Below are 24,423 nucleotides of genomic sequence, written 5' to 3' on the forward strand. Positions count from 1 at the left end.
GATATGTTTTTAGAGTAAATGATAAAACGAATCTTGGTATTTAGTGTCAGCTTATTGGAAAATTCTATGCTATCTTGCAGCAGTTGGTTGGACACTTGAATTAAATTTCTAATGAAGTTTGCATTTTATTTATTTATTTTTAAATAAAATTTTAAAAAAATAATAATAAATCGAAGGTAGTAAGCATATATTTGTCTATAGTTTTCGGTATTCTAGGAAGAGTCAAATTGTACTTTTATCTAAAATGGCTAATCAGATTTGTAAAAAACTCTCCACATTGGATTAGCCAAAAATAATGCAAAATGGATATTTTATTAGATTAGCACAAAAAAAGAAGCTACATGTAGCGGTACTTTTTTAGGAATTATTTTATTTTTTTATTGTCTCTTACCTATTTTTTTTTTTTCCAAAATTTTCTCTTGCTATTTTTCTCTGTGCATCTCTCTTTTTTTTTTTTTTTCTTCTCAAAAGTTGAAAAATAGGATATTTAGGAAAAATACAATCCTTAATAATAATAATAATAATAATAATATTTAAAAGATATAAATAAATATATAATTAATCAAATGTAGGAGGTATTTAAAAATTTATTATCTAAACTAGATAAAGTGAGTTTTGAAGAGTTAAAAATAAAAAGGAATGAAAGGAATCGTCATTTTAATGCTTTTGTGTCTCACTAGTAATTGGTGGAAAAGAATAACATGACATGAGTTCAATACTTTCCTTCATTATTTGAGTAATTGAAAACTCGAAGGTAGGTAATGTATGGAGTATTATATTTTTTAGTACAAAATTGTTTGCAATTGACGTGTTAGTCAGTAATTTAGTGAAACAATTAAGGGAAATTGATATGTTAGATTTTTTTAAAAAAATTATTTTATCAATTATAAACTATCATGTAAGTTTATAAATGATTTTGTAATAAAAATAATAGTACGCTTAGCACCACTCTAAAACTAAAAAGTGAGATTTACGTCACTAATGTAAATAGAATTTAGATATTCAGTTCAGGATTCATATCTCATACAATTTATGAATAATAACAATTAGATTGAGATTTTTTTTTTTTTAATAATTTAGACAAATAATGTGAAAAACTTTATATAAAATTTACTCCTAAATAGGTGATTGAACAATTTAAAATTTGTTTAAACAATTACATTATTCGCTCAAATTACTAATAATTTGAATAAATAATTAGCAAGAATCGTTATCCATAATCAATGAGAGGCTAGTACCGATCCGACCACCACGCGTTGGTGCGTAGATCTCATTCACCGGCAGGCCAGTGATTGCCCACTCCGTTTCCTGGCCGTTGCTACTGTTTTCTGATTTTTTTGTTGCTTTCTTGTTGTATTTTCACAGTTTTATTTGTATTTTTTGTGTTTTTGTGTTTTGTGGGTTATTGTCTCATGATGTATATTGGTTTTGAACATTTAGTGGAGACTTTTGTATCTGATTTGGTATTGGTGCCTCTCTCTTCCACAGTCCTGAATTCGGACTTGAACAGTGTTTCTATCGCTTTAGCCTCTTCCAACCACTGTTTTCAAGTGGAGGTTCAGATAGGCTTGCCTTAATCTGTTTCCCTTTTGCTTCTGTAACCGCTTTGCGCGGCCTCTTGAGAGGACCGAATCACTTGTTTGACCCATTCTCTACCATTTGTAATTATTTTCGCACTGTTTTAATTTATTTTGGGTCTATTGTTGGGAGTCCACCCTTTTTTCATTTTTAGAATCACCAACTTATCCTTCTTTTCGGATCACGATAATATTTCTTGTAACCCTTTTTTTTATTCAATTAAAAAAAATAAAAATAATGAGGGGCCAGTGCCAAGTATAGCATTGGGATACTTGGCCACGTCGCTACCAAGAAACTTCTGGAACGCCCTCGAGAGGACGTGGATTCGCTTTCTCCACCGGTCTTTTCCTCGTAATTTCTGAATTTATCCCAAACGCACGCATACGATAACATCATTGAGTCGGATAAGGTCTTCTATATAAGGACGTCCTCTCACGCTTCTCTTCCTTCATCAGTCTCTGGTTGAAAGTAGCTCTAGATTCCAATTGATTTCAGCTTTTCTCTCCAAAATCTCTTTTTCTCTCTTTAGTTTTGGAAGATGCAGATCTTCGTGAAAACCCTAACCGGCAAGACCATCACCCTAGAGGTGGAGAGCTCCGACACCATCGATAATGTAAAGGCCAAGATCCAAGACAAGGAAGGGATCCCTCCGGATCAGCAGCGACTCATCTTCGCCGGAAAGCAGTTGGAGGACGGCCGTACCCTCGCCGACTACAACATCCAGAAGGAGTCGACTCTCCACCTGGTGCTCCGTCTCCGCGGTGGGATGCAGATCTTTGTCAAAACCCTAACTGGGAAGACCATCACCCTAGAGGTGGAGAGCTCCGACACCATCGATAATGTAAAGGCCAAGATCCAAGACAAGGAAGGGATCCCTCCGGATCAGCAGCGACTCATCTTCGCCGGAAAGCAGTTGGAGGACGGCCGTACCCTCGCCGACTACAACATCCAGAAGGAGTCGACTCTCCACCTGGTGCTCCGTCTCCGCGGTGGGATGCAGATCTTTGTCAAAACCCTAACTGGGAAGACCATCACCCTCGAGGTCGAGAGCTCCGACACCATCGATAATGTAAAGGCCAAGATCCAAGACAAGGAAGGGATCCCTCCGGATCAGCAGCGACTCATCTTCGCCGGAAAGCAGTTGGAGGACGGTCGCACCCTCGCCGACTACAACATCCAGAAGGAGTCGACTCTCCACCTTGTGCTCCGTCTCCGCGGCGGTATGCAGATCTTCGTCAAAACCCTAACCGGGAAGACCATCACCCTTGAGGTCGAGAGCTCCGACACCATCGACAACGTGAAGGCCAAGATCCAAGACAAGGAAGGGATCCCTCCGGATCAGCAGCGATTGATCTTCGCCGGCAAGCAATTGGAGGACGGCCGCACCCTTGCCGATTATAACATTCAGAAGGAGTCGACCTTGCATCTGGTGTTGAGATTGAGGGGAGGGATGCAGATCTTTGTGAAGACTCTGACAGGGAAGACCATCACGCTGGAGGTTGAGAGCTCGGACACAATAGACAACGTGAAGGCCAAGATTCAGGATAAGGAAGGGATTCCTCCGGACCAGCAGAGGCTCATCTTTGCCGGAAAGCAATTGGAGGATGGGCGTACTCTCGCTGATTACAACATTCAGAAGGAGTCCACCCTCCACCTTGTCCTCCGCCTTCGCGGTGGTAACCTGTAATTGCTTTTCCTTTCTTGTGTCTGGGTTTGTGGTGGTTCAGTTGTTGATCATTGGCCGCCTTGGTTTTAGCATAATCCTCCTTGAATAAATTGAATAGTTAATCTTGTTTTTCGTCAAATGTGATTACTACTACTATTTCTTAATCAAATTGTGCTACTTAGTTCAAATTTCTGTGTTTTTCTTGATTCGTGATCCATTAATTTTGGGTGAATTATATCTCAACCAGGAGCCTTCAAATTTTTGAGATTTGATTTGATTACATCACAAAGTATAATAAATTACTTGAACAAGGAAAATAAACCTAAATTAATATGAAAAAGCCATAACAGAGATGGGCCATATCTCAGCTCCTCCTGTGGAGGTTTTGTGGTTGGTGACAATCATCTGGTTCTAAATCACTAATCTTTCAGTCTCATCTCTTCGCCTTTTAGCTCGTTTACTCATCAGCAGTCTTTCAGTTTATCCATCTTTTCTCGAATGAGAAATCTGTTGAGTGAATGTCAATTTCCCGAGCACGTGTGGGGCGTAACTCATGAGCATCCCTCTCTTCTTGTCCCTGCTTTCCATGATCATGGCGCCGAGAGGGAGAATGAGAACGACCCATCTCGCAATCTTCAATGTTCAAACCGGACATCCTCGGCGACGTAGGAAAGCTGTCAAGATCACCTTTGTAGTGGCGCAGGAGATAGACAGGAGACGCCGAATGCAGCGGAGTGCCCGGCGTACTTGCCGATTGCCGGCTCTGTTTTATGTGCTTCTTTGCTGTTTGGTGCCATTTTCGTATTGCATTTACCACCCTCTCGTTGAAGATTGTGGGCTTCATGGTAGAACCCATCTGTTCCATTGATCATTTTTTTTTTTCGTTTCTTTAAACCCATGAATTATAAGAAAAAGACACGTTTTCTCTGGGAAAATTTCGTGTTTACCTGGGTTACCAAGGCATATAAAGGAAGAGTGACATAGCTGCATAAAAACTGTATGAGGACCCTGCATGAGATTAATTGAATAATTAGTTTCATTAATCAGTAATATTATTTACATAGCTGTAGTGTAGGAAGAAACTCACCCCATGGATATTCTGATGATTACATCTTCCAACTTCTCATGGAAGCAAGACTTTAAGCCAAATTCATACTGATACATGTACAGCAGGGAAGATTAACAAAATTAAAAATCAGTTTGTTGGGATTTTGTGAGGAGAGCTAGTAAAATTAATCTTTAAAAATTGCTGAGATTGCTGAATGTTTTACCCAAGTCCACGCATAGAAGGCCAGCTGAAAGGCATTCTACAAGAGCCAAAAAAAAAAAAGAAATTTAAAAAATGATATCAGATGATGATAGTAGTTATGGCAACTCGCTTAATTCATGAGTAACAACATAAGCCGTATAAATTAAATTGGATTTTTTTTTTTTTTTTTTTTTTTAAAAAAAATTCTTAAAAAGGCTAAAATTCATAGTCATATAAATTAAAATTAATTTTTTTTTAATTTTTTTGGACAATTTCACATTGATCGTGCTTGAGTCAACCCAACTTGATGTGTTTATTAAATGGGTTATGCTGATTAGGTCGTATCAACCTAGCACAATTTATTTATTAAATGAGTTAGCGGTCGTATTGTATCATCTATTAATTTGAATAAGTTATTAAATGAGTTAGCGGTCGTATTGTATCATCTATTAATTTGAATGTGTCATATTAGAGTTGAAAATTTTGATGTAATTAATTAAACAGATGAAATTCAAGTTGACCCGTAGTCAGCACGACATAAATTAGGGACAAGTTGATACGAATTGCTAATATTAATTTAGTGGGTACCTGAAAGAGAACAAAATGAATAAGATAAAGAAGGAGGTGAGGGCGATTGAACCAGAAAAGGTCATCTCTGGGCTGGACCAGCGGGGTTCCTTTGACCACCTCGCCTCTCTCTTGAAACCTAAGGCCCATCTTAGTTATAATGACCTGTAGCTTTGTCCCCACCAATAAGATTATCTGCAACCCATGTCCATCACCATTTTAGATGGATGCATTAATTAATTTGCTGCACCTCCATCAAATTAATTAATCGAACAAATCAAATGGACCAAGATGATGCTTACAATCAGTGGGATGAAGGGCAGCCATAGATAGGAATACAACCCTACATGCACAAAGAGAACAACACCATAGGGGTAATGCTTTTCCATCCAAACGAGCTCTGCCACTTTCCAATGAGAAAGTTGCACTTGAAAAAGAGAAAAAAAAAAAAAATAACAAAAGGAAAAAACTTACCATGAGTATTAGAGAGTAGAAACAATACGGCCAAAAACCAGATCGTTGGGCTGCAAGTGTGGAAAGGAAACTCTCAAGTAGTCTATATTTAACTCGAGTTATGAAAAGTTTTGCATGAAAAATTAAATTTAGTCCTTAGGTTTCATGCAATTTTAATTAACTCCGGGTTTTCAATTTCAATAATTTTTTTTATTTTAAATAGGTCATTTTGTTAACATACAATGCAATTAATCAGTGCCACGTCATACCAATTAATTAATGTCTTGTGACTTTTGTTTGACGCATTATGTACTAATTATACGTTTCACGTGACACAATTGGCATCCCAGTGCTAATGTTCCTTTTTATTTTATTTTTTAATTTAAAATTTATTTATAACTTAAAGTAGTTGTGTTATTCAGCATATATAGTTGATATAGGACGTATTAAACGAGAGTCATGTAACATTAATTGATTCTTACACGACATACTATTAATTAAATAAGTGTAAGTTGATGAAGTGATCTAATTGAAACTAAATAAAAGTCTAACGACCTAATTGCCGAAATTGAAAATTTAAGAACTAAATTGAAATCATATGAAAACCTAAAGAGTACTAGGGACTAAATTTATTATTATTTTTTTTTCAAAAATTAGTTTCTGCATATATGTAAATAAATTAAAATATTAAACTCATTATTTCCTTTCAACTTAAAGTTTTGAATAAATAATGAGGGAGAGTATGATTTAACAAAGTAATCTTTTTTTTTTTAAAAAAAAAAAAAAATGAAGGTGGGATATTGTGAAGCAATAAGAGCGTGCACCTGATCCCAACAACAACTTTAAAATCCTCTTCAAGAGACCTCTTGATGTACTGCTGGAAGTTAAACATTGTTTGACTCTGAGGTGCCAGATGTGCCTGCCCATGCAAATCATATATCAATTATATATATCACCTTTAATTAATTATATATAATTAAACTCTCTCTCTCTCTCTATATATGTATAGAGTGAGAGAGAGAGAGAGAGAGAGAGAGAAGACTCACAATAATGAATCCATGGCGCAGGGTCAAGTAATCGACCTTCGGGACCGACCTAACAAACTGTCTGAAGAAACAAACCTGCAAATAAAACAACCCCTCCCCCCTCAATTTTTTTTTTTAAAATAATAATAAAAAATAAAAAAGGGAGAAAAAGGAGAAAAGAGGAAAATATGTGAATACTCACAATCCATAGGAGAACAGATGAGCGACTCCAAAAGCTCAAGTGCCTTCGTCCAAACGATGTCTCCCTGGCAAATCTAAATCTCTCTGGGTCTGCAACAAAAAAAACCCCATTAGCCATTAGTAATAACTAATAACTAATAACAAAGAACAACGTCTATGCCTGCTAAGAGAAAATTGCTACTCCTTTCGATTCAGAACAAGTGTCTTATTAATTAGTTCTAAGTTTCATGGGTGCTAAATAATCTATTCATTTCCTAAAGTGTCCTTCCTCCTTGTGATGGTTCGGCAGATTTTTGATAATATATAATGTTGTTTGTTTTTTTGAGAAAGATTTAGGTACTTTCGAAAATGTCAAAATATATATATTTTTTATTTTAGGATGTCTAAAAAAAATTAAGGTACATCTATTTTTGGTTGGTGTAGATTAAAGAAAATGAGTGGAACAAAAAGGATAGCTAGTGTGTGTGGGACTAAACCTCTCACCTTTGTTTGTCATAGATTAAGAGGTGGTTCGGCCATCCACAAAAACTACGAGATATACTTTATTTATTTATTTATTTTTTATTGCTAGTTTCTAAGAAAAATCTATTGCACTCCATGCAATATGACGGTATTGCATAAGATCAGAATCCATCGTATTGACATGTTACTGAAAATTTGTGAAAAGGAAGGGAAATTATTATTGTTAGAGTTATAATTGTGATTGACATATATATAAGATTTTTAAATTAGAGAAATCATTCCAAAACCCTTTTAAATTTGGTCAATTTATACCTGAGTTTAAAAATATTTTAATATAAGACCTTTAGCCATTTTTATCTCCCAAAAAAAAAAAAAAAAAAAATGAAAAGACTATTATACCCTCTAAGTGAGAGGGTACGTATCTCACAAGCCAACCCCCCGGCCAATTGAGGGGTGCATGGCTCATAGTCATGTCCCTCCGTCAGCGAAAACATTTGGGACGATCGAACAACAAAATTAATTAGGAGTATAGGAAGGGAGGGAGCTATAGTATATATGTAGTAGCTTCCATGGTACGTTCAGTGAAGCCTACCATGTGAGAACTGGTAGTCAGATGTCCTGGTTTCCCTCTCCCACGTCTTCCACTTTCTCATCTGCAAACGAAACGACACAGTTCGATCAGCATAACGTTTATTGAGAGAGAGAGAGAGAGAGAAAAGATTTCATGAGTTCGATCACCTTTGCTCTGCAGAAAGCCAGAGTTGTTATACAATAAAGCACGTGGACGACTGCAAGCACGAAGATGAAGATATGGAGTCGGTTGATGCCATCGGCTGAAACCAACGCAACTTTTTCCTGCAAATATATATATATATATATATTAACCCAAAAAAACTTACTTCAAATTTCCTACATACCACGAAGCGTCAAAGAAACGCCACGTACGCGACGTCCAATAATATATGAAGAACAAATAAAACGTTAATTTGTTTAATAAGTTATTCATCAATAATATATTTCAACATGCCTTGTCCGCACATTTGTCGTAGTATCCGGCACCGGCTAAAACACGTCGACTAATACCGCCGCCGCCGCCGCCTAAATCCGAGATTGTTAGAAGCCTTCGGTGGCCGTTGTCGCAGGAAGTAGTAGTGTTCTCTTCGTTTTTGTTCAATTTGGTGTCATGCTTTTTGGTACATGGATGCCATGTTGCCCCGAGCGCCTTTGATATACATATGTTTGAAATGGGTCCTTGTCCGGCTGCTAGGAGCAAGGATATGAACCCCAATAGCATTAGCTCTGACACACAAATTAATTATGTGTTAATTAATTAATTCTTCATCATATATAAACCCCCCCAAAAAAACAAAAAAAAAAAATCAGCTTTATTAATTAAAACCAAGTACCTGATTTAATCTTTTCAAGCGCTTCATAAAGAGCTGTTTTACGTCTCTTTGTTAACCACTGCAGGGTACGTACGTGCAGATCGGCCTCATTGAGATAATTAATTAATTAATTAAACAGTACGTACTTAAAAGAAGTAATCTTAAATAATGCAAAATTTACCTGAGCAATTAAGTGAATAATATGTTCAATGATGATAGAAACGACAACCAACACAAAACACACAAGTGCTACTGCCCAAGTCGGCGTTTCCTCCAGAGATCGGCCCCCCTTTGCCCCCGCCATATACTTCCAATTTCTTTGATTTTTCTGACGGAATTATGAAGCAAGTGATCGATCATCACTATAAGTAAAAGCACATTGAAAGATTCAATGGAAAATGATTTCTGAAGTGTATAATAGAAGAAGGGAAATAACGAGGAAGCTGGGGAGGCGACTACTTAAGCTTTGCCGTCCAATATAAGTGGAGTCTTACGTAGAGGAATTAAGCAATGGTGGAGGGGAGTTGTAGACTTTGACTTTGGACGTGGTTCGGGGAGGGGAGAGAAGACTGTGGGTGGATGGAAGCTTTGTGCATCCTGAGAATGAGAATGAGACAAAACATCATCTGTGTTGGACCATAGTTATGATAGACAGAACACGGGCGTGATGCCACGCCCGTGTTTTTTAATATTTTTTAATATTAAAATAATATATTTTAATATTATAATTAAAAATATATATATATTAAAAAATATTAAAAAACACGGGCGTGCATCACACCCGTGTTCTCTCTATCGTCACTCGTTGGACCATTGATGCACGCCCGTGTTCTCTCTATCGTCACTCGTTGGACCATTAGCAGATCGAGTGTCTTTGACCGTGCGCATGCAAGATGCCCGGCCATTACGCCTTTTTCAATCTATCGATATATATATATATACGGATACATAAAAATTTCTTGTGAAAATATTTATTATATATATATACACGGATACATACAAATTTCTTGTGAAAATATTTATTATATATATATATATATGTGTGTGTGTGTGTGTTATTTAGTAGATTTATATTGACATGACAATAAAATAAAATAAAAATAGCAGATCTCATAAATGATTTTGACAGTCACACCATCCATCTCTTGTCAATTGTATAAAAATTAAAGAAAAATTGTATGTTTTTCATCTCTTGTCCATCCTTCTATAAGAGAGTGGCAAATATTTGTCGTTAAATTTGTAGGACTTATAGTGGATCTCACATATTCAATCATGAATTTACAAAAAAGATAGACAAGATATGGGAAAGAAATAAATGTATAACAACTCTCAAAATTAAAATATGCGATATTATATGGCATAAAAGTCATATATATATATCAATTTAAAATAAAATTCTAAGGTTTTTTTTTTTTATAAGAGCAATGCTATATACATTATATTTTCATCCTACAATATTGACGTGACAGCCTTAATAAAAAAATAAAAAACAAAAAATAAAATTCTAAATGTTGGTTGAGACTGCTCCATCAACAGCATTATAAGATAAAAATATTGTATATAGTATTTCTCTATTGAGAAAGATTATGGAGAAAAAGGACTAAGAGAAATAATACACTCATTGAACGTATATAAAGTTGCCCGAAAATTACTGATATATATATTTTTTTTGTGTGCGTGGCTCTTATATATATTGAATTAGTCTATCAGCTAGGTAGCCCGAATTAAGGAGAGAAATTAGGAGCATATATAGTTAATGTTTGTTAGGAGAAATCCAATTAAGTGAAGAAGCCAAGTTAAGAGATATTTGAAATTAATTAGGAGTGTAAGGCGGTTACGGTTAGCTGTTATTGATTAATGTTTGTTAGGAGAAATCCAAGTAAAGAAGCCAAGTTAAGAGATATTTGAAATTAGGAGTGTCAAGGCGGTTACAGTTAGCGGTTATTGGCAATAACCGCTAACCGTAACCGCCTTAGCGGTTAGTGAAATAGATAACCGTCCGCTAACCGCTTTTTCAAAATTTGGCTTTTTTTTTTTTAGCTTTTTGGGCTTTCTTTAGGCCTTTTCGGGCCTTTTTAGCTTCTTTTTTGGGCTTTTTGGGCCTTTTTTTTTTTTTAGTGTCTTCTTGGGCCCCAATTGCTATAAAAAGAGCCTATATTGAAAAATCAAAAATATTTGACCGAAAATTTACATTTACTTGTACTTTAAAAAAATTTCCTTAAATATTAAATCATAACTGGTTAACTTTTTTTTTTTTTTTTCTTAAAAAAGAACAACATATATATATATAAATTCAACACAATATATAAAAAAAAGTTCAGAATTCAGACAACTGTCACAACATATAATGATAATACATTAATACTTAAATTGTGTTTATAAGTAAGACATTAATTGGTCATTGTTTAATCCAATGTCAATTACTTAATTTGATATTATACAAATCATATCATCATTTTATATTAATAAGACGATTCACTTGAAGTCTTGAATAAAGTATTTGAATTATCATTGAATCATATGATTAAGTATTCATATTATACATTTATATTATTCATATGCATATGTAGACTTATATAGACTTATAACATATATAGACTTATAAGTTTATAACATACATTGTAAATAAGTCTTTAGATATTTAATTGTTGTATTAGTATGAATTGGTATACTTATGAGTTATGTCATACTATATATGTATAGTTTGTTATTATATAATCAAATGATTTAATGATCAATTGATCATGTGATATAATCATATAAATTATAGTGATAATATATTAATACTCAAATTGTGATTTAATGATAAAGTGATTATATGATATAATCATATAAATTATAGTGATAATATATTAATACTCAAATTGTGATTTAATTATTTTTTTAAAAAATTGTGATTTAATGATCAAGTGATTATATTATATGTATAAATATTTTTATAATTATAATTATAAAAATATATTATATAAAAAGGTGGTTAGCGGTTAGTAAACCCAATAACCGCTAATCGCTAGGCGGTTATAGCGGTTAGGCGGTTAGTGGTTTAACATGGTATAAGAGCTAAAGATCTTGGGAACCTTGACTCCTTAATTCGAACCTTGACTCCGTCATTTCACCCTCCATTTCAATTAAAAATTTCACGTGTTGGGCCTCACCTATTAAAAGAGAGTTTGAGCCCACACGTGAGGGGTTTGTTAAACTAATGGTTAAGTGATTAAATTTACCTCTTCTTATCACATTAAACTGGAGTCAAAGGTCATAAATTCAAACATTGACTTCGTCAAATGACCCCTTATTTAAATTAAATATTCTACGTGTTGAGCCTCACCTATTAAAAAAGAGTTTGAGTCCACACGTGAGGGGGAGTGTTAAAGTGTTGATTAAGTGATTAAATTTACCTCTTTTTATAAGCTTAAACTTATGAAAAAAGTTGTGATTTAACAAAATATACGCGGATCAACCAAGTCTTACTTTAGTTTTTATATGCCGCTCTTCACCTCACCTGTAACCTTCACTAATGAAACTATACTTCTTTCAAAAGAACATGCCAACTCTAGATGATACAAATTTTACATCCTTTCTTTATGTTTCAATGTGACTATATATGTTTAACATCTTTATAAGATAGATAAAAGTTGAACCAAGTGTTAGGAGTTTCATTGCCCTTTTATCAAACCTACTATCAAGCTCATGCAAAATTGAAAGTTTATGGTATAGCATTGAATATGTTAAAATCATAATGATGTTTCAATGTGATGTGATCTCGTCAATGATGACCTCGACCTTCGACATAAGGAGCATTTAAATCTGGAATGTTAATTTCAAATTACTTGTAGGAAAAAAAAAAACTAATTTCTCAACCAAATTATCCCAATCTTCATCTCTCAACTTTTGGATGATGCTTATGTATTAAAAACTAATTGAATAACATTCAAGATGTCTTGCAATTTTTGTTGCAAATGTTGACATAGAGAGCATCGGTATTACCCATAATTTTCTTCATCAAATGCAAAATGATTATGAATGATGTAATCATTTTATAAGCATTATTAGCATCCCCACTATTTTCTTCATCAATCTCATAGCTCGATGACCGTTTTCAAGCTAAATATTTTCCCAATACTAACTAGAACAAACTATCTTTTCATTCGTTGCATTTCTTGTCGGTTCATTCACAATTTTAATTTATACTAAGACACAATGCATCTTGATGCTTCAAATACTTTTATTTATTTATTTTTTATTTTTTTAAAGCAAAAAAGGCAAAATGGGGTGACTAATGACTATAGTGGCTATTTGCACCTAAACAATGGGAAATCATAGGCGTCCCGTCAAGTCGGTTGAGCTATAGTTTAATCTAGTCCTATCAAATACACTAACAATACCTAAGCTGATGGTATAGAAATAATCCCAAACACTTCTCACTTTTAAATTCAACTCTAGAACACAATTTATAGCTCGAATGCCACTAGACTTGCACCCATGGTGGTGATGCAAAATGATAGATGCACCGAGAAGTCCAAAATGATACATTGAGGAAATAGATATATTCTGACTTATTTGTTTTTTTTTTTTTTGTTTGTTTGTTTGTTTTTTTTTTTTAGTTTTTAACCATGTTAGGTCGAGTAGAATTGGCCGATGTTTCCAAGAATTTTCCGTTTTGTTTGAACACTACTTGAGACTGCAACATTTTGTGAGTAATTAAAAGTAATACTTGTTTTTTATTTTTTTAAAATAGATATTTTAATAATTTTGGTTCAATTTCAATGAGATTGCTATTATGAATTGAAATCCCTAGAATTCCCAAGATCGGGAACTCAACTAACAAGCGATTGGCGGTCATGGTCCTAAGTTATAAAATCCGTTATTGGAACTCAACTAACAAGTGATTGGCTGTTATGGTCCCAAGTTATGAAAGGACTCAACGAACAAATGATTGGCAGTAATGTTTCAAGTTTTGTAGATTTACTTTTATTTATTTATTGTTTTTGTCGGTATGTTTCTTAGGTTCAGCCCATTCCCCATTATGGCTCTGAGCTTACGGATTGCCAAAAGCCCATTTTGTCCAATCAACATAGGCCCGAGAGAGAGAGAGAATCTCGGAAAAGAAAAACAGAGGGGGCATTCCGAGAATTGAACTCGGGACCTCTCGCACCCTAAGCGAGAATCATACCACTAGACCAAATGCCCTGTTTGATGTTATATCTTAGTCCCTTTTTTATTCTAAAGGTATAACCAAAATCAAACTACATATGTGCTCTAATGTTCGCTTGTGGCCTTACAAAAAAAAAAAAAACCTTTTAATGTCACTCGGATAACAAAAATAATAATACTATTTAATAAATTATTATTCAACTGTCATAAAATTAGAATGATTTGACACTGAAAATTAATTTTTTATTAATAATAACTTGTAAAAAATTAAATTTAATACTTATTTTTACTAACACGTCGTTCCAACGCTAAATAACATTTGTAATGGAGACGGAAATAAGTGACCGGGTCTTTTTTCCAAACGTTGAAATTTCAGGCCGCCGGTAAAGAATGGCAACCACGGTAACCCAAAAAGAAACTAATGAAATCTAGACCAAGTACGCCTTCAATCATTTGCCCAGAAAAAAAAAAAAAAAAAAAAAAAATTCAGATGCAGAAGCCCTGGGGTTACGTCTACACCTAATATCTACACGTCACCATGTGAATTTAATTCAAAGTTCTATATTGTCTGTAAGCATCCGAGTCATCTGACCATCACTTTATTTTCCATCTTTGACTGGAATTTTACGGCATGCATACCGTACAGATGTACGGTACAAGAAGACCCAAACAGTGTTTAATTATTATTTAATTACTTCATCTGTATAATTTAATAAAAATATATCATATTTTAAACGGTCACGTTAAGGCATGTCGCACCTGTAACATATATGTCAGAATGGCAAGCAAATTAGTCGCATATTTCAATTATTTTCTTGTATTTTTCTTCCAATACATGACAAAACCAAGCAATTTTCATATAAAATAACATTATCTTCGAAGTTAATGTACGTAATTCAAGCAAGCTTAAAGCTTAAACTCAAATCCTTGGAGCTCTAATAATGCCGTAAAGTATGGAGTAATTCAATTTATTACCCTTTATGCCACTTTCATTCTTTTAAAACTTACGTGCCGTGATACTTTATAATATTTTTTGCAAGAAAATTTTAATTTTTTATTGAAAGTGCACGTTACGTAAGCTTGAAAATGGGAATTGATTAGGGTAGTTACAATTATTTATGCATGATAGGAAAGATATATTGGGCAATGGTTTATGACTTCCTAGAGCTCTTATTCTAAGAGTAGATTTCATCAAATGTCAACCATTGGTTTGGAATCCAATGCTTAACATTTTATTGTATAAGTGGTCATCATGTTCAAAATATGAATAGATAATTGTAACTAGCTACTAAGATAATTATTTAGTTATCAATGGTTGTTAAGCGCTGACATGACAAATTCTCACGTACTCATCGACAAAATCTTGGATCTGGTGTGAGTTTAGCCATATATGCATCTTTGTAAGCTTCTTTGTGCGGGAACGGTCACGTATAAAAACTTGATCTCCATATGGCACTCACAAGACAAAGAGTTCAAATTTTTTTATAAAATTTTCAAGCTTCCTGATATTGACTTGACTTAATTTTGCTAGACTTTATTCAATAGTAAAAAATCTGATTTATATAATATATTCCAATATATATAATCCAAGTATGAAAACAGAAACAAGTGTGAAAATAAGAAATTGGTTTAAGGACCATTTGGCTAAATATTTATCTTTGTTTGACCGTGTATTTTGACTCTACACCCCAAAAAACTTGTGCCTATAAAAAGTCTTGGTCCCTCTTGTCACCTTCTCAGCCATATATATGGGTGGAATATATATTCAACTGAAGAAAAAAAATTCCAACAGAGGAATCAGAAACAGGGGTTATGGCGGCTGGAGACTCAACCGGCATCTCCCTAGAACACACTCCGACATGGGCGGTTGCCGTCGTTTGCCTCTTCTTCATCTCCATCTCCATTATCCTAGAGCACTTCATCCATCTCCTCTCCAAAGTACGTTTTTCTTTTCTGTTTTTTTTTTTTTTTTCTTTTCCGGCGGGTTTGTTCTTTTCCAGATATAAAATTCCAAGCTAATGTGAGAAAATGGTGTACGTAGTGGCTAAAGAGAAATCGGAAAACAGCGTTGAACGGTGCATTGGAGAAGCTTAAATCAGGTGCAACCAAAATTTTAATTTGTTGTATAATTAATTTTCTGCTGCTTCAAAATTTGTGCTTTGAATTGATCATTTCTTGTGGGATTTTTTACAGAGTTGATGCTTCTGGGGTTTATGTCGCTGATATTGGCGGTAACTCAAGAACGCATTTCGAAAATCTGCATATCTGCAAAAGCTGCGTACACCATGCTTCCATGCCGGAAACAGGAGACTTCCCATGCCATCCAATCAATTATCCGGAGTTTGAAATCGATTGACACTCTTTTGTGGGAACCTCGTCGGCGGCTGGACGACGATGTAGAGGGTACTACGACAGCAGAGGGTGCAGGTGCAGATTCTTGTGCTGCAGAGGTATGTTTCTTAGTAAAACTCAATTGAGAAAGAACAAATTAAGTGGGATATTGTGTTAGTGTTAATATATAACTAATTAAGAAGGGATTTGCAGGGAAAGGTTGGGTTAGTGTCGCAAGATGGGATCCATCAGCTTCACATATTCATTTTCGCGCTTGCTGTTATGCAAATCGTGTATTATGTTCTCACTGTGGCTTTGGGCAGAGCCAAGGTAATTAAAAACAGGCTTTCTTTTGGTTATTTTTTCAGTCAAAGCTAATCTTTCATCTAATTTTTTTTTTTTTGTGCTTTGATAGATGAGACGTTGGGAAGCTTGGGAGAAAGAAACTCAAACAACCGAGTACCAAGTTGCAAATGGTATGTTTAGATACATGCACTCTCATGATTAATAATTCTTAGTGTTGAAATAATGATGATGCTTTGATGACGACGTGTTGGAGTTTGTGGGGGAAACATAGAACATGAAAATAATAGTGGAAGCAATAAAAACAAAATATCACAATGAATTATGAGTGTTTTGATGTTAACTCGTTAATAGATAATATTTCAATATCAACTAAATATGTAAGTGTTAGAATATATGAAAAATATAAATATATTTTTCATATATTCTAACACTTAACATACTGTCGGTCTAATTAGTGTGCCATTTTCGATAAAATAGAATGAGATAGATGCAAATTTGATAACATTTGACCATAATGAATATATTTGAGTTTATTACGTAAAATATTTAATTAAAATAAGAATAAATTATTAAATTAGAATTAGAACTCGTAATCTCAAGCTTTAAAAAAAAAAAAAAAAACTAAGATAAACTATTTATAAACCCTAGAATGTGCAAAACTCTCTCTCTCTCTCTCTCTCTCTCTCTCTATATATATATATATATATATATATATATATATATTGTTTAACATGTTAATTTTATGGATCAAATTGGTAGGTGATGAAAGACGCCATAGAATCCAAGTCTTAAATTGAGTGCTTATTTTCCTTGCATGTATCAAAATTCCAAGTTGAGCTCTAGTCTTTAGAACCACACGTTTTCATGATTTCTTTTTCCCTCGTGGGTATGAATGCCGTCATTCCTGTCCTAATTGGCAATCATCTTTGACATGATCAACTGTTTCATTGACATTACGTAGACTACACGCTATGAAATTTTTTAGAACGTTCAAGAAAAACACAACTATTTTTCTACGAACATATATAAAATTATAAATACCATCGGTGTCACTATCAGCACAAGAAAAAAAATTCCCATCTATGTATATAATAATAATATAGTAGATATTTTTGTAAGGATTAGGTGACGGTATTTGAATGAAAAATGAATCTTTGGATTTTTTTTTTTTTAGATCTTAAAACGATTTGTTTTTAATTGTTAATCAAAATATTATTTAAGAATGATTTAATTTTTATTAAGAAATCTCTTATTCTAGATAAAATAGGAGGAAATGAGATCAGAGAATAATGACATATCTAGAGCCTCATATTAAATATTAAATATTTAGTTTTCTATTAATAGTTTAAAATAAGATAATTGTCGTGTTAGTAAACTAATATGAAAAATTAAGTTAATTAATATTAAGATGGACTTTACACCATTTTAATGAACATGTAGCGTACGTCTTGGGTAGCATCTAGTCACATTTTATAAGATATTGTTTTTACTATATTCTTAACGTACATTCAAATGGTAACATTTTTTTGCTCATAATAAAAGAAGAATGTCAACTCTTTTAAGTTTTGACATTTTGAATCACTTGGCATCAATCGTATAATCCCGATTCCCAAGTGACATTACATATTAATAAAGATTAAATGGGAATTCCCTGTTAAATAACTTATCACGTTTGTTTGTGTTTTTGTCCTTTTTTTTTTTTTTTGTTTGGTTAGAATTTTCTTGTAAACTAAAATAAATGTAAACTAATGTAAATTTGTGGTCAAATATTTTAGATTTTTCAATATGGGCCGATCATTTTATACTAATTTAGCCCAATTTGAGGGAATAGCAAATTTTGATGGAAAAAAAAAGGGGAGAAAAACCGATTAAAGTGAGCCAAAAAAAAGCCAAACTCTCAAAATTGGCCCAAAAGGCCCAACTTCTAAAAAGCGGTTAGTGGAGGCGGTTAATCGCCTAGCGGTTAGTAAAATTTACTAACTATTTAGGCGGTTACAGTTAATAGTTTTAGCTACTAACCGCTAACTGTAACCGCCTTTTCACCCCTAAACTCAACAATATGATGTAGGACGGAAGAAGAACAATAGAAAATACATCAAAAATAACCAAAGATAAGATAAACTACGTTGATCAGAGTCTCACCGATTAACAATAGGATTTTTGTAGAGTCTCACTACCAAGAAGAAGAAAATATTCATGCCTCCAAAAAAACATCTTTTTCATTAATCATAATCTAATCTTTATAGGGTACAAAAGAACATACACTTAAATAGACTCTGAGAAACATTAACCTTAAATTGATTGACTTTTGGGTCAAGCCCATTATTAAATTATAAAATAACTCTAACCTTATTTTTTGTAACTATGAGCCAAACCCATTATCAAATTGCAAAATACATTATCTCTTTCAAATATAAAACCTAAAGACTAATTTATTATTTTTTCATCCTGCATCACAATAAGTCATGATCACTAAATATTTTCCATGATTATTAGATCCTAATCGATTCAGATTTACGAGGCAAACAACATTTGGAAGACGACACTTGAGTTCCTTTACAGAAACAACGTTTCATCTGTGGATTGTGAGTTGCCCTTCTATGCCTCTTTATGTAATCTCAATAGACCCACAAAAAAAAAAACACAAAAAACACCAGCAACGTAATATATATACTTCTTAACATATAATACGTACGTTCGATGATTGTGTGAATGTGGCATGCAGAAATGTTTCTTCAGACAGTTCTTTCATTCTGTAGCAAAAGTTGATTATCTCACTCTGAGACATGGCTTTATCTCGGTACGTAATTCATTAGCTTTCAAGTTCCATTTTCCTAATTAATTTTTACAACAATTTCCCATAAAAATATATATAGGACCAACCATTAACATATGATCTGGCATATATTTCTTGTTCAAAAATTTGCAGGCTCACATGTCAGCAAATAACGTAAACTTCAATTTCCAAAAATACATACAGCGATCTTTGGAGGAAGATTTCAAGGCCGTGGTTGGCATCAGGTTGTTCATCATTATCTACACATTGTTGTTAAAAATATATTTATATTTATATTTTTTATATGTTTTGATTATGGTATTCCCTGATTTCTCTCCACTGATCATGTGTTCTTCCTCGTTTTGACAGCCCTATAATGTGGTTTCTGGTCGTTATCCTCTTGCTGCTGGATGTGTACGGTAAGTTTGCTTCCCTTTTTATTCAACTAGTCTAATCTTTCTTCTCCTTAATCAATTAAACTAAAACTGTCATTTTTGAAATTTGTTTCAGGTTGGCATATATTTCTCTGGGTATCCTACATTCCTCTCCTGGTAAGCATATATATTAATTGCAGCATAGTAATTAGTATATGGGGATGGCAATTACTGTTTGCATGTTTATACGTTGGTTCAGGTTATGTTATGGCATTTATATAAGATGGGAGAGGCTTACATGCGGTAGACAAAACTACCGCATATCTGCGGTAGTTTTGCTCTACGGCTGTGATTTATCTTTTAAGGGGTTTTTAACCCTTAAAGTGCAAGGTAAAAACATTAAAAAAAAAAAAACACCGTCAACTCCCGTTAATTCTTTGTTTTTTTTTTTCAACCAAACCCCAAGCCGTCTTCTCTCTTTTCTCACCATACCCAAAACCGACACCCACGAGAGTCGAGAGTCATGGATACTCTCCTGCAAGCCTTCCAACATCAACCTTTGCACATGGTGGCCTTCATCATTCCCTTCCTGTTCCTATTGGGCATAGTTTTTATTGTTCGCCGGAGGTTGCCTTATCCACCGGGGCTCAGAGCGTTACCGACGAGTGCGTTGGATGATGTAAGAAGAAAGGGGTGAATGAAGATGAAATTCAAAATATATTTTCCAGCAAAATTGCTTTGAACTTTTTTGCCTCATTCCCATTCTTACACCGTCCCATTCCCCTTCCTCTTGTTTGTGCAAAAACTCCCTTTCAGTTTCAGATCTTGGTTTAAATTTTTTGTTTTGCTTTTGGCTCTGGATGTGTTGTGGGTGATCTTCTCTAGGGTGGAAATTGGTGCTGCAATTGAGGGTTTTAATCCAGTAGATGTCATGATTTTCGTATTCAACTCTTCTAGAAGGAGCTTGTGAGGCTTTGTTGCAGAAGAGAATTGGGGTTTCTACTCCCCCAAGGAAGAAAATTTGCATTGTAAATGATGTTTCATCCTCAAGGAGCTTCAAAACACTTTCATAGTCTTCTTACTGAAGATAAACTTTAGAAGAATGCTGCAGAGGTGCAGACGATGAGCAGTGCAATATTTGATTTTGGGTATGGTGAGAAAAGAGAGAAGATGGCTTGTGGTTTGGGTAGAAAAAAACAAAAGAAATTGACGGGAGTTAAACATGAGATTGACGGTGTTTTTTTCTTTTTACTTACATTATTAGAAAAGAAATCTCAGCGGTAGAGCAAACTACCGTAGATATGCGGTAGTTTGCTCTACCGCAGGTAAGCCAAGTCCTATAAGATTATATAGGTCAATTTTAATCCGACCCATTTAACTAAAAGTGTCAAACCCTTCAACCGTAACTCACTAATTTAGTGTTGGGTTCATATATCAGGTTCGTGAGTCGTCAAAAATCAACAGCCCTTATATTATATGTTGAGTTCGGGTCATGTCGTGTCAAGACATGTGTATAAGGTTATATACGTTAACCTTAATCCTACCAATTTAATTAAACAGGTCAGATCTGTCAACTCTAACTTACTAATTTTGTGTCGAGTTTATAAGTGACTAATTCTAGAAGACACTCTTGTATCACTCTAAAAATGAGATAACTTTTAAAATTACAATTTGATCAAAATTCAATAATGATTAATCATAAGCCCAATTATGAATTTAGAAGCCATATTATTCTTGAAGTGAGACAAGATTGACTTATAGCATTACTTTTTTATGAGTAATATTATAAGTTACTATTGTCTCACTCTTGTGTCCCTCTAAAAATAATGACTTCTAGAATTACTTCTAGTTTATAGATGGTATTAAAAATTGTCCGCCCGAATAACTGCCTTCATTTCTCTTTTAAATTTGTATCTGATTCGTTATCTCCTGCCCATTCTAACTGCTTTTTGTAGGTAGTTCTGGTTCTAGGAGCGAAACTTGAAGTGATTGTGGCAAGAATGGCTCTTCAAATCAAAGATGAGAGCAATGTAATCAGAGGAACTCCTCTTGTTACACCAAGCGATAGTCTCTTCTGGTTCCGGCACCCAGGATTTGTCTTAACTCTTCTGCATTATACTCTATTTGTGGTAATTCCTCCAACGCATGAAAGCAAAATTAAAGACATTTTCTTTCTTCTTAAAAGAATATTGGAATATTGCATTAATATACACTAACTTTCTGGACCTTAATCTCAGAATGCATTCGAGCTGGCCTTCTTTTTCTGGGTCACTGTAAGTTTTCTTTCTTTTTCTTTTCCCTTTTCAAATTGTTTGAAGGTCTGGTGCTCGAAAATTTACTTGGGTTGATGTAATTTTTCTTTCTTTTGATTTCAATTCTCTTTTCCTTCTCGCTCAGGTACAGTTTGGTTTCAATTCTTGTTACCACGAGAACACTTGGACTATTGTCACCAGGATTGTGCTAGCGTAAGAACGCCCACCACTTGTTTGGTTATTGATCTGTTCCAAAATATTTAGTCCTACATAATAGTGATTCTAATTTCCTGCTATTCTCTCAGGGTGGTAGTTCAAGTACTCTGCAGCTACATCACCCTTCCTCTCTATGCACTTGTAACACAGGTGAAGATTTTGGAATTTGTGTTGTTTTTTTCTTGCTGGGATATACATGGAGCATCAATGTCTGATTTACTGTTTGTTCACAGATGGGATCAAATTTGAAGGGTAAGGTATTGGACGACCAAATGGCGAATATTATAAAGCAATGGCACTCCGACGTAAGGGAGAGAAGGAAGAAGCAAGAACAGTTTTTCCTATCTCCTCGCACTTCTTTGTCTGCGGAATGGAGCCCCAGGAGGAGTAGCGCCAATGAAGTTTCTTCTTTCCTAAGACGCACATCTCTGCTAAGCGATAGCACACACAACAACGAAATCGTGGAAGAAGAAGAAGAAGAAAAAGTAGTGAAAGAAGACGCAGCTGGCTCGTCTATACATCCGTTCCGGGCCGCCATGCTAGAACTGCCGACAGTACGAAGACAGTAGAGATGAACAATTTCACGGTTAGAATTTAATGTTGTTGTATCAAACGGTAAAAATGATACTATATGATAAATATGTTGACACGCCATTCAAAATCTTTAAATGATTTAGTATCATTTTCACCGTTAGATGCAATAACATCGACCATAAAATAGTTGAGGGAATTGTAAATTGGAATATGCATACATCTGGGTATGTCACATTCTATAGTTTCCAAATAATTATTCTGTAATTTACATTGATTATATGAAAATGATTTGTAAAGGAGCTGGACGACAAGAAGGAATTATTCTAAATGTTTGGTGCATACATGAGATGTGACAATTGTTTCATGAAAGAACATGAGCTCTGTATTGTTATTATTACAAGACAGCACTGGCTTTCACTCAATTTGAGTTGTCCACTTGTCCCCTAGATAATAGAGCGTGTACTGTTTATAAGTGAAGGAAAGCAAAACTATCAATTTCATATCCTTCTGAATGTAAATCTACCATAAAATTTGTAGGACAAAACTTTTAAAGGTCGATATGCTCCACATTATTAGTGGAGATTCAAATTCCTTGATTAATGTAGCGTTTGGGTGTGAAACAACCCAAGTGCTTGGAATTTACCCTGCGTTAATATAATATAATCTTCTTGTCAGCTTTGCATACCAAGTTTCTTCTTTTTATCTACCGCATAAAAAAATTTGAATTATGTAAACTAACACGTTTTAGGTGCGGCTTTCACACACGCAAAATGTCATGTTGCTGTATTTCTTGATTTGTAGAACGACCTTCTTTTAACCCGTGATTGTTCTTGTTAGAAGAAAACGCCCATGTTAGGTTGTGCAAATTGTTCTTGCACAAAAAGCGGGATGTCTTCATATAAGTTTTTAACTTTTGAAAAATGCTAGAGGTACTACATCTTTATTACAAGTTTCCTTACAAACTGACGTTTGCATTTCATAATTGATAAAGTTATTAAGAGTGTATGATTAACAAGTCAATCACTAACTAATTAAATTAACAAGTCAAATTTTTTGCTTATGGCACGTTTGAGAGTGCGATTTTAATAAATGGGATTTTAAAAATTACGTTTTTTAAATCGCTACTTTTTAAAATCGCATAGGCGTTTGGTAAAACATGTTAAGAAGTGTTTTTTTTTTTTTTTTTTTTGTCAAATGAGTGTTTGGATAACATTAGTATATAATTGCGATTTCATGGCCAAATAGGTAAATAGTGCGCCAAATATTGTTTTAAGTAGGCCTGGGTATCGGTCAAAACGGTCCGGTTAAGGACCTTATCGGTTATTAACCAATAATTTTGGTTAAACGGTTTATTAACCGATACCGAACCAATAAGAATTTTAACCGATAATTTCGGTTAAAACGGTACACGGTTAAACGGTCCGGTTAAACCGGTTAACCGATTTAACCGAGAGCTTTATATTGATTTATTTTGTTGGGCCAAAAACAAAAAATGAGTTTTTTTGACTTTTGAGAACCCAAATACTTTTTGTTGGGCTAAAATAATTTATTAAAAATGAGTTGTTTTATGGACCAAATACTTTTTGTTGGGACCCAAATATTTGTTTTTTGGGCTAAAAATTGAAGCTTTTTTATATTGATCCACTTCAACTTTTTTTTTTTTTTTTTTTTTAATATTATAAAATATATTTTTCCAAAGCAAATGGACTAATTAACATAATGAATGCTAATTAGACTAGCAAAACTAGTTAATGAAAAATGCTTTTACCAAAGGCAAAGAAATCTCATCAAATGCCATCACTTAAAAAAAAACATCAAACCTACCCAAACCCAAATTAAAATAAAATTCATTAATGAATAATAAACAAAGTATTAACTAATTAAAGTCACTTAG

At 34.0% G+C, this 24,423-nt stretch overlaps 3 protein-coding genes and 1 non-coding gene across 4 annotated transcripts; 2 read left to right on the forward strand and 2 right to left on the reverse strand.

Moving 5' to 3' along the window:
• The first annotated feature begins 1,982 nt into the window (after window positions 1-1,982).
• Window positions 1,983-3,432, forward strand: LOC132161667 (polyubiquitin-like). The gene has a single exon (XM_059571838.1). The coding sequence runs from the start codon at window positions 2,117-2,119 to the stop codon at window positions 3,263-3,265; it is 1,149 nt and encodes a 382-aa protein (XP_059427821.1). The 5' UTR covers window positions 1,983-2,116; the 3' UTR covers window positions 3,266-3,432.
• Window positions 3,433-3,719: 287 nt separating this feature from the next.
• On the reverse strand, window positions 3,720-8,890 carry LOC132162388 (MLO-like protein 6). The gene is made up of 15 exons (XM_059572622.1): window positions 8,768-8,890; window positions 8,608-8,665; window positions 8,229-8,500; window positions 7,940-8,056; window positions 7,794-7,854; window positions 6,741-6,829; window positions 6,560-6,634; window positions 6,338-6,432; window positions 5,535-5,584; window positions 5,363-5,403; window positions 5,082-5,255; window positions 4,516-4,551; window positions 4,332-4,399; window positions 4,192-4,252; window positions 3,720-4,100 (listed from the first exon to the last, which is right to left on the reverse strand). Exons 1-15 carry the CDS (start codon window positions 8,888-8,890, stop codon window positions 3,720-3,722), a joined length of 1,701 nt encoding a protein of 566 aa, XP_059428605.1.
• A 4,814-nt stretch (window positions 8,891-13,704) lies between these two features.
• TRNAP-AGG (transfer RNA proline (anticodon AGG)) lies at window positions 13,705-13,776 on the reverse strand. The gene has a single exon. It is a non-coding gene; the product is annotated as a tRNA-Pro (tRNA).
• A 1,763-nt stretch (window positions 13,777-15,539) lies between these two features.
• On the forward strand, window positions 15,540-22,857 carry LOC132161684 (MLO-like protein 3). Its single transcript, XM_059571859.1, has 15 exons — window positions 15,540-15,678; window positions 15,782-15,839; window positions 15,934-16,190; window positions 16,285-16,401; window positions 16,487-16,547; window positions 18,874-18,962; window positions 19,103-19,177; window positions 19,307-19,398; window positions 19,523-19,572; window positions 19,664-19,704; window positions 21,483-21,656; window positions 21,765-21,800; window positions 21,925-21,992; window positions 22,085-22,145; window positions 22,229-22,857. The coding sequence occupies exons 1-15, from the start codon at window positions 15,553-15,555 to the stop codon at window positions 22,562-22,564; spliced, it is 1,641 nt and encodes a 546-aa protein (XP_059427842.1). The 5' UTR covers window positions 15,540-15,552; the 3' UTR covers window positions 22,565-22,857.
• Window positions 22,858-24,423: the final 1,566 nt, after the last annotated feature.

The sequence above is a fragment of the Corylus avellana genome, chromosome ca9, assembly GCF_901000735.1.
Source record: "Corylus avellana chromosome ca9, CavTom2PMs-1.0".
Lineage (NCBI taxonomy): Eukaryota > Viridiplantae > Streptophyta > Magnoliopsida > Fagales > Betulaceae > Corylus > Corylus avellana.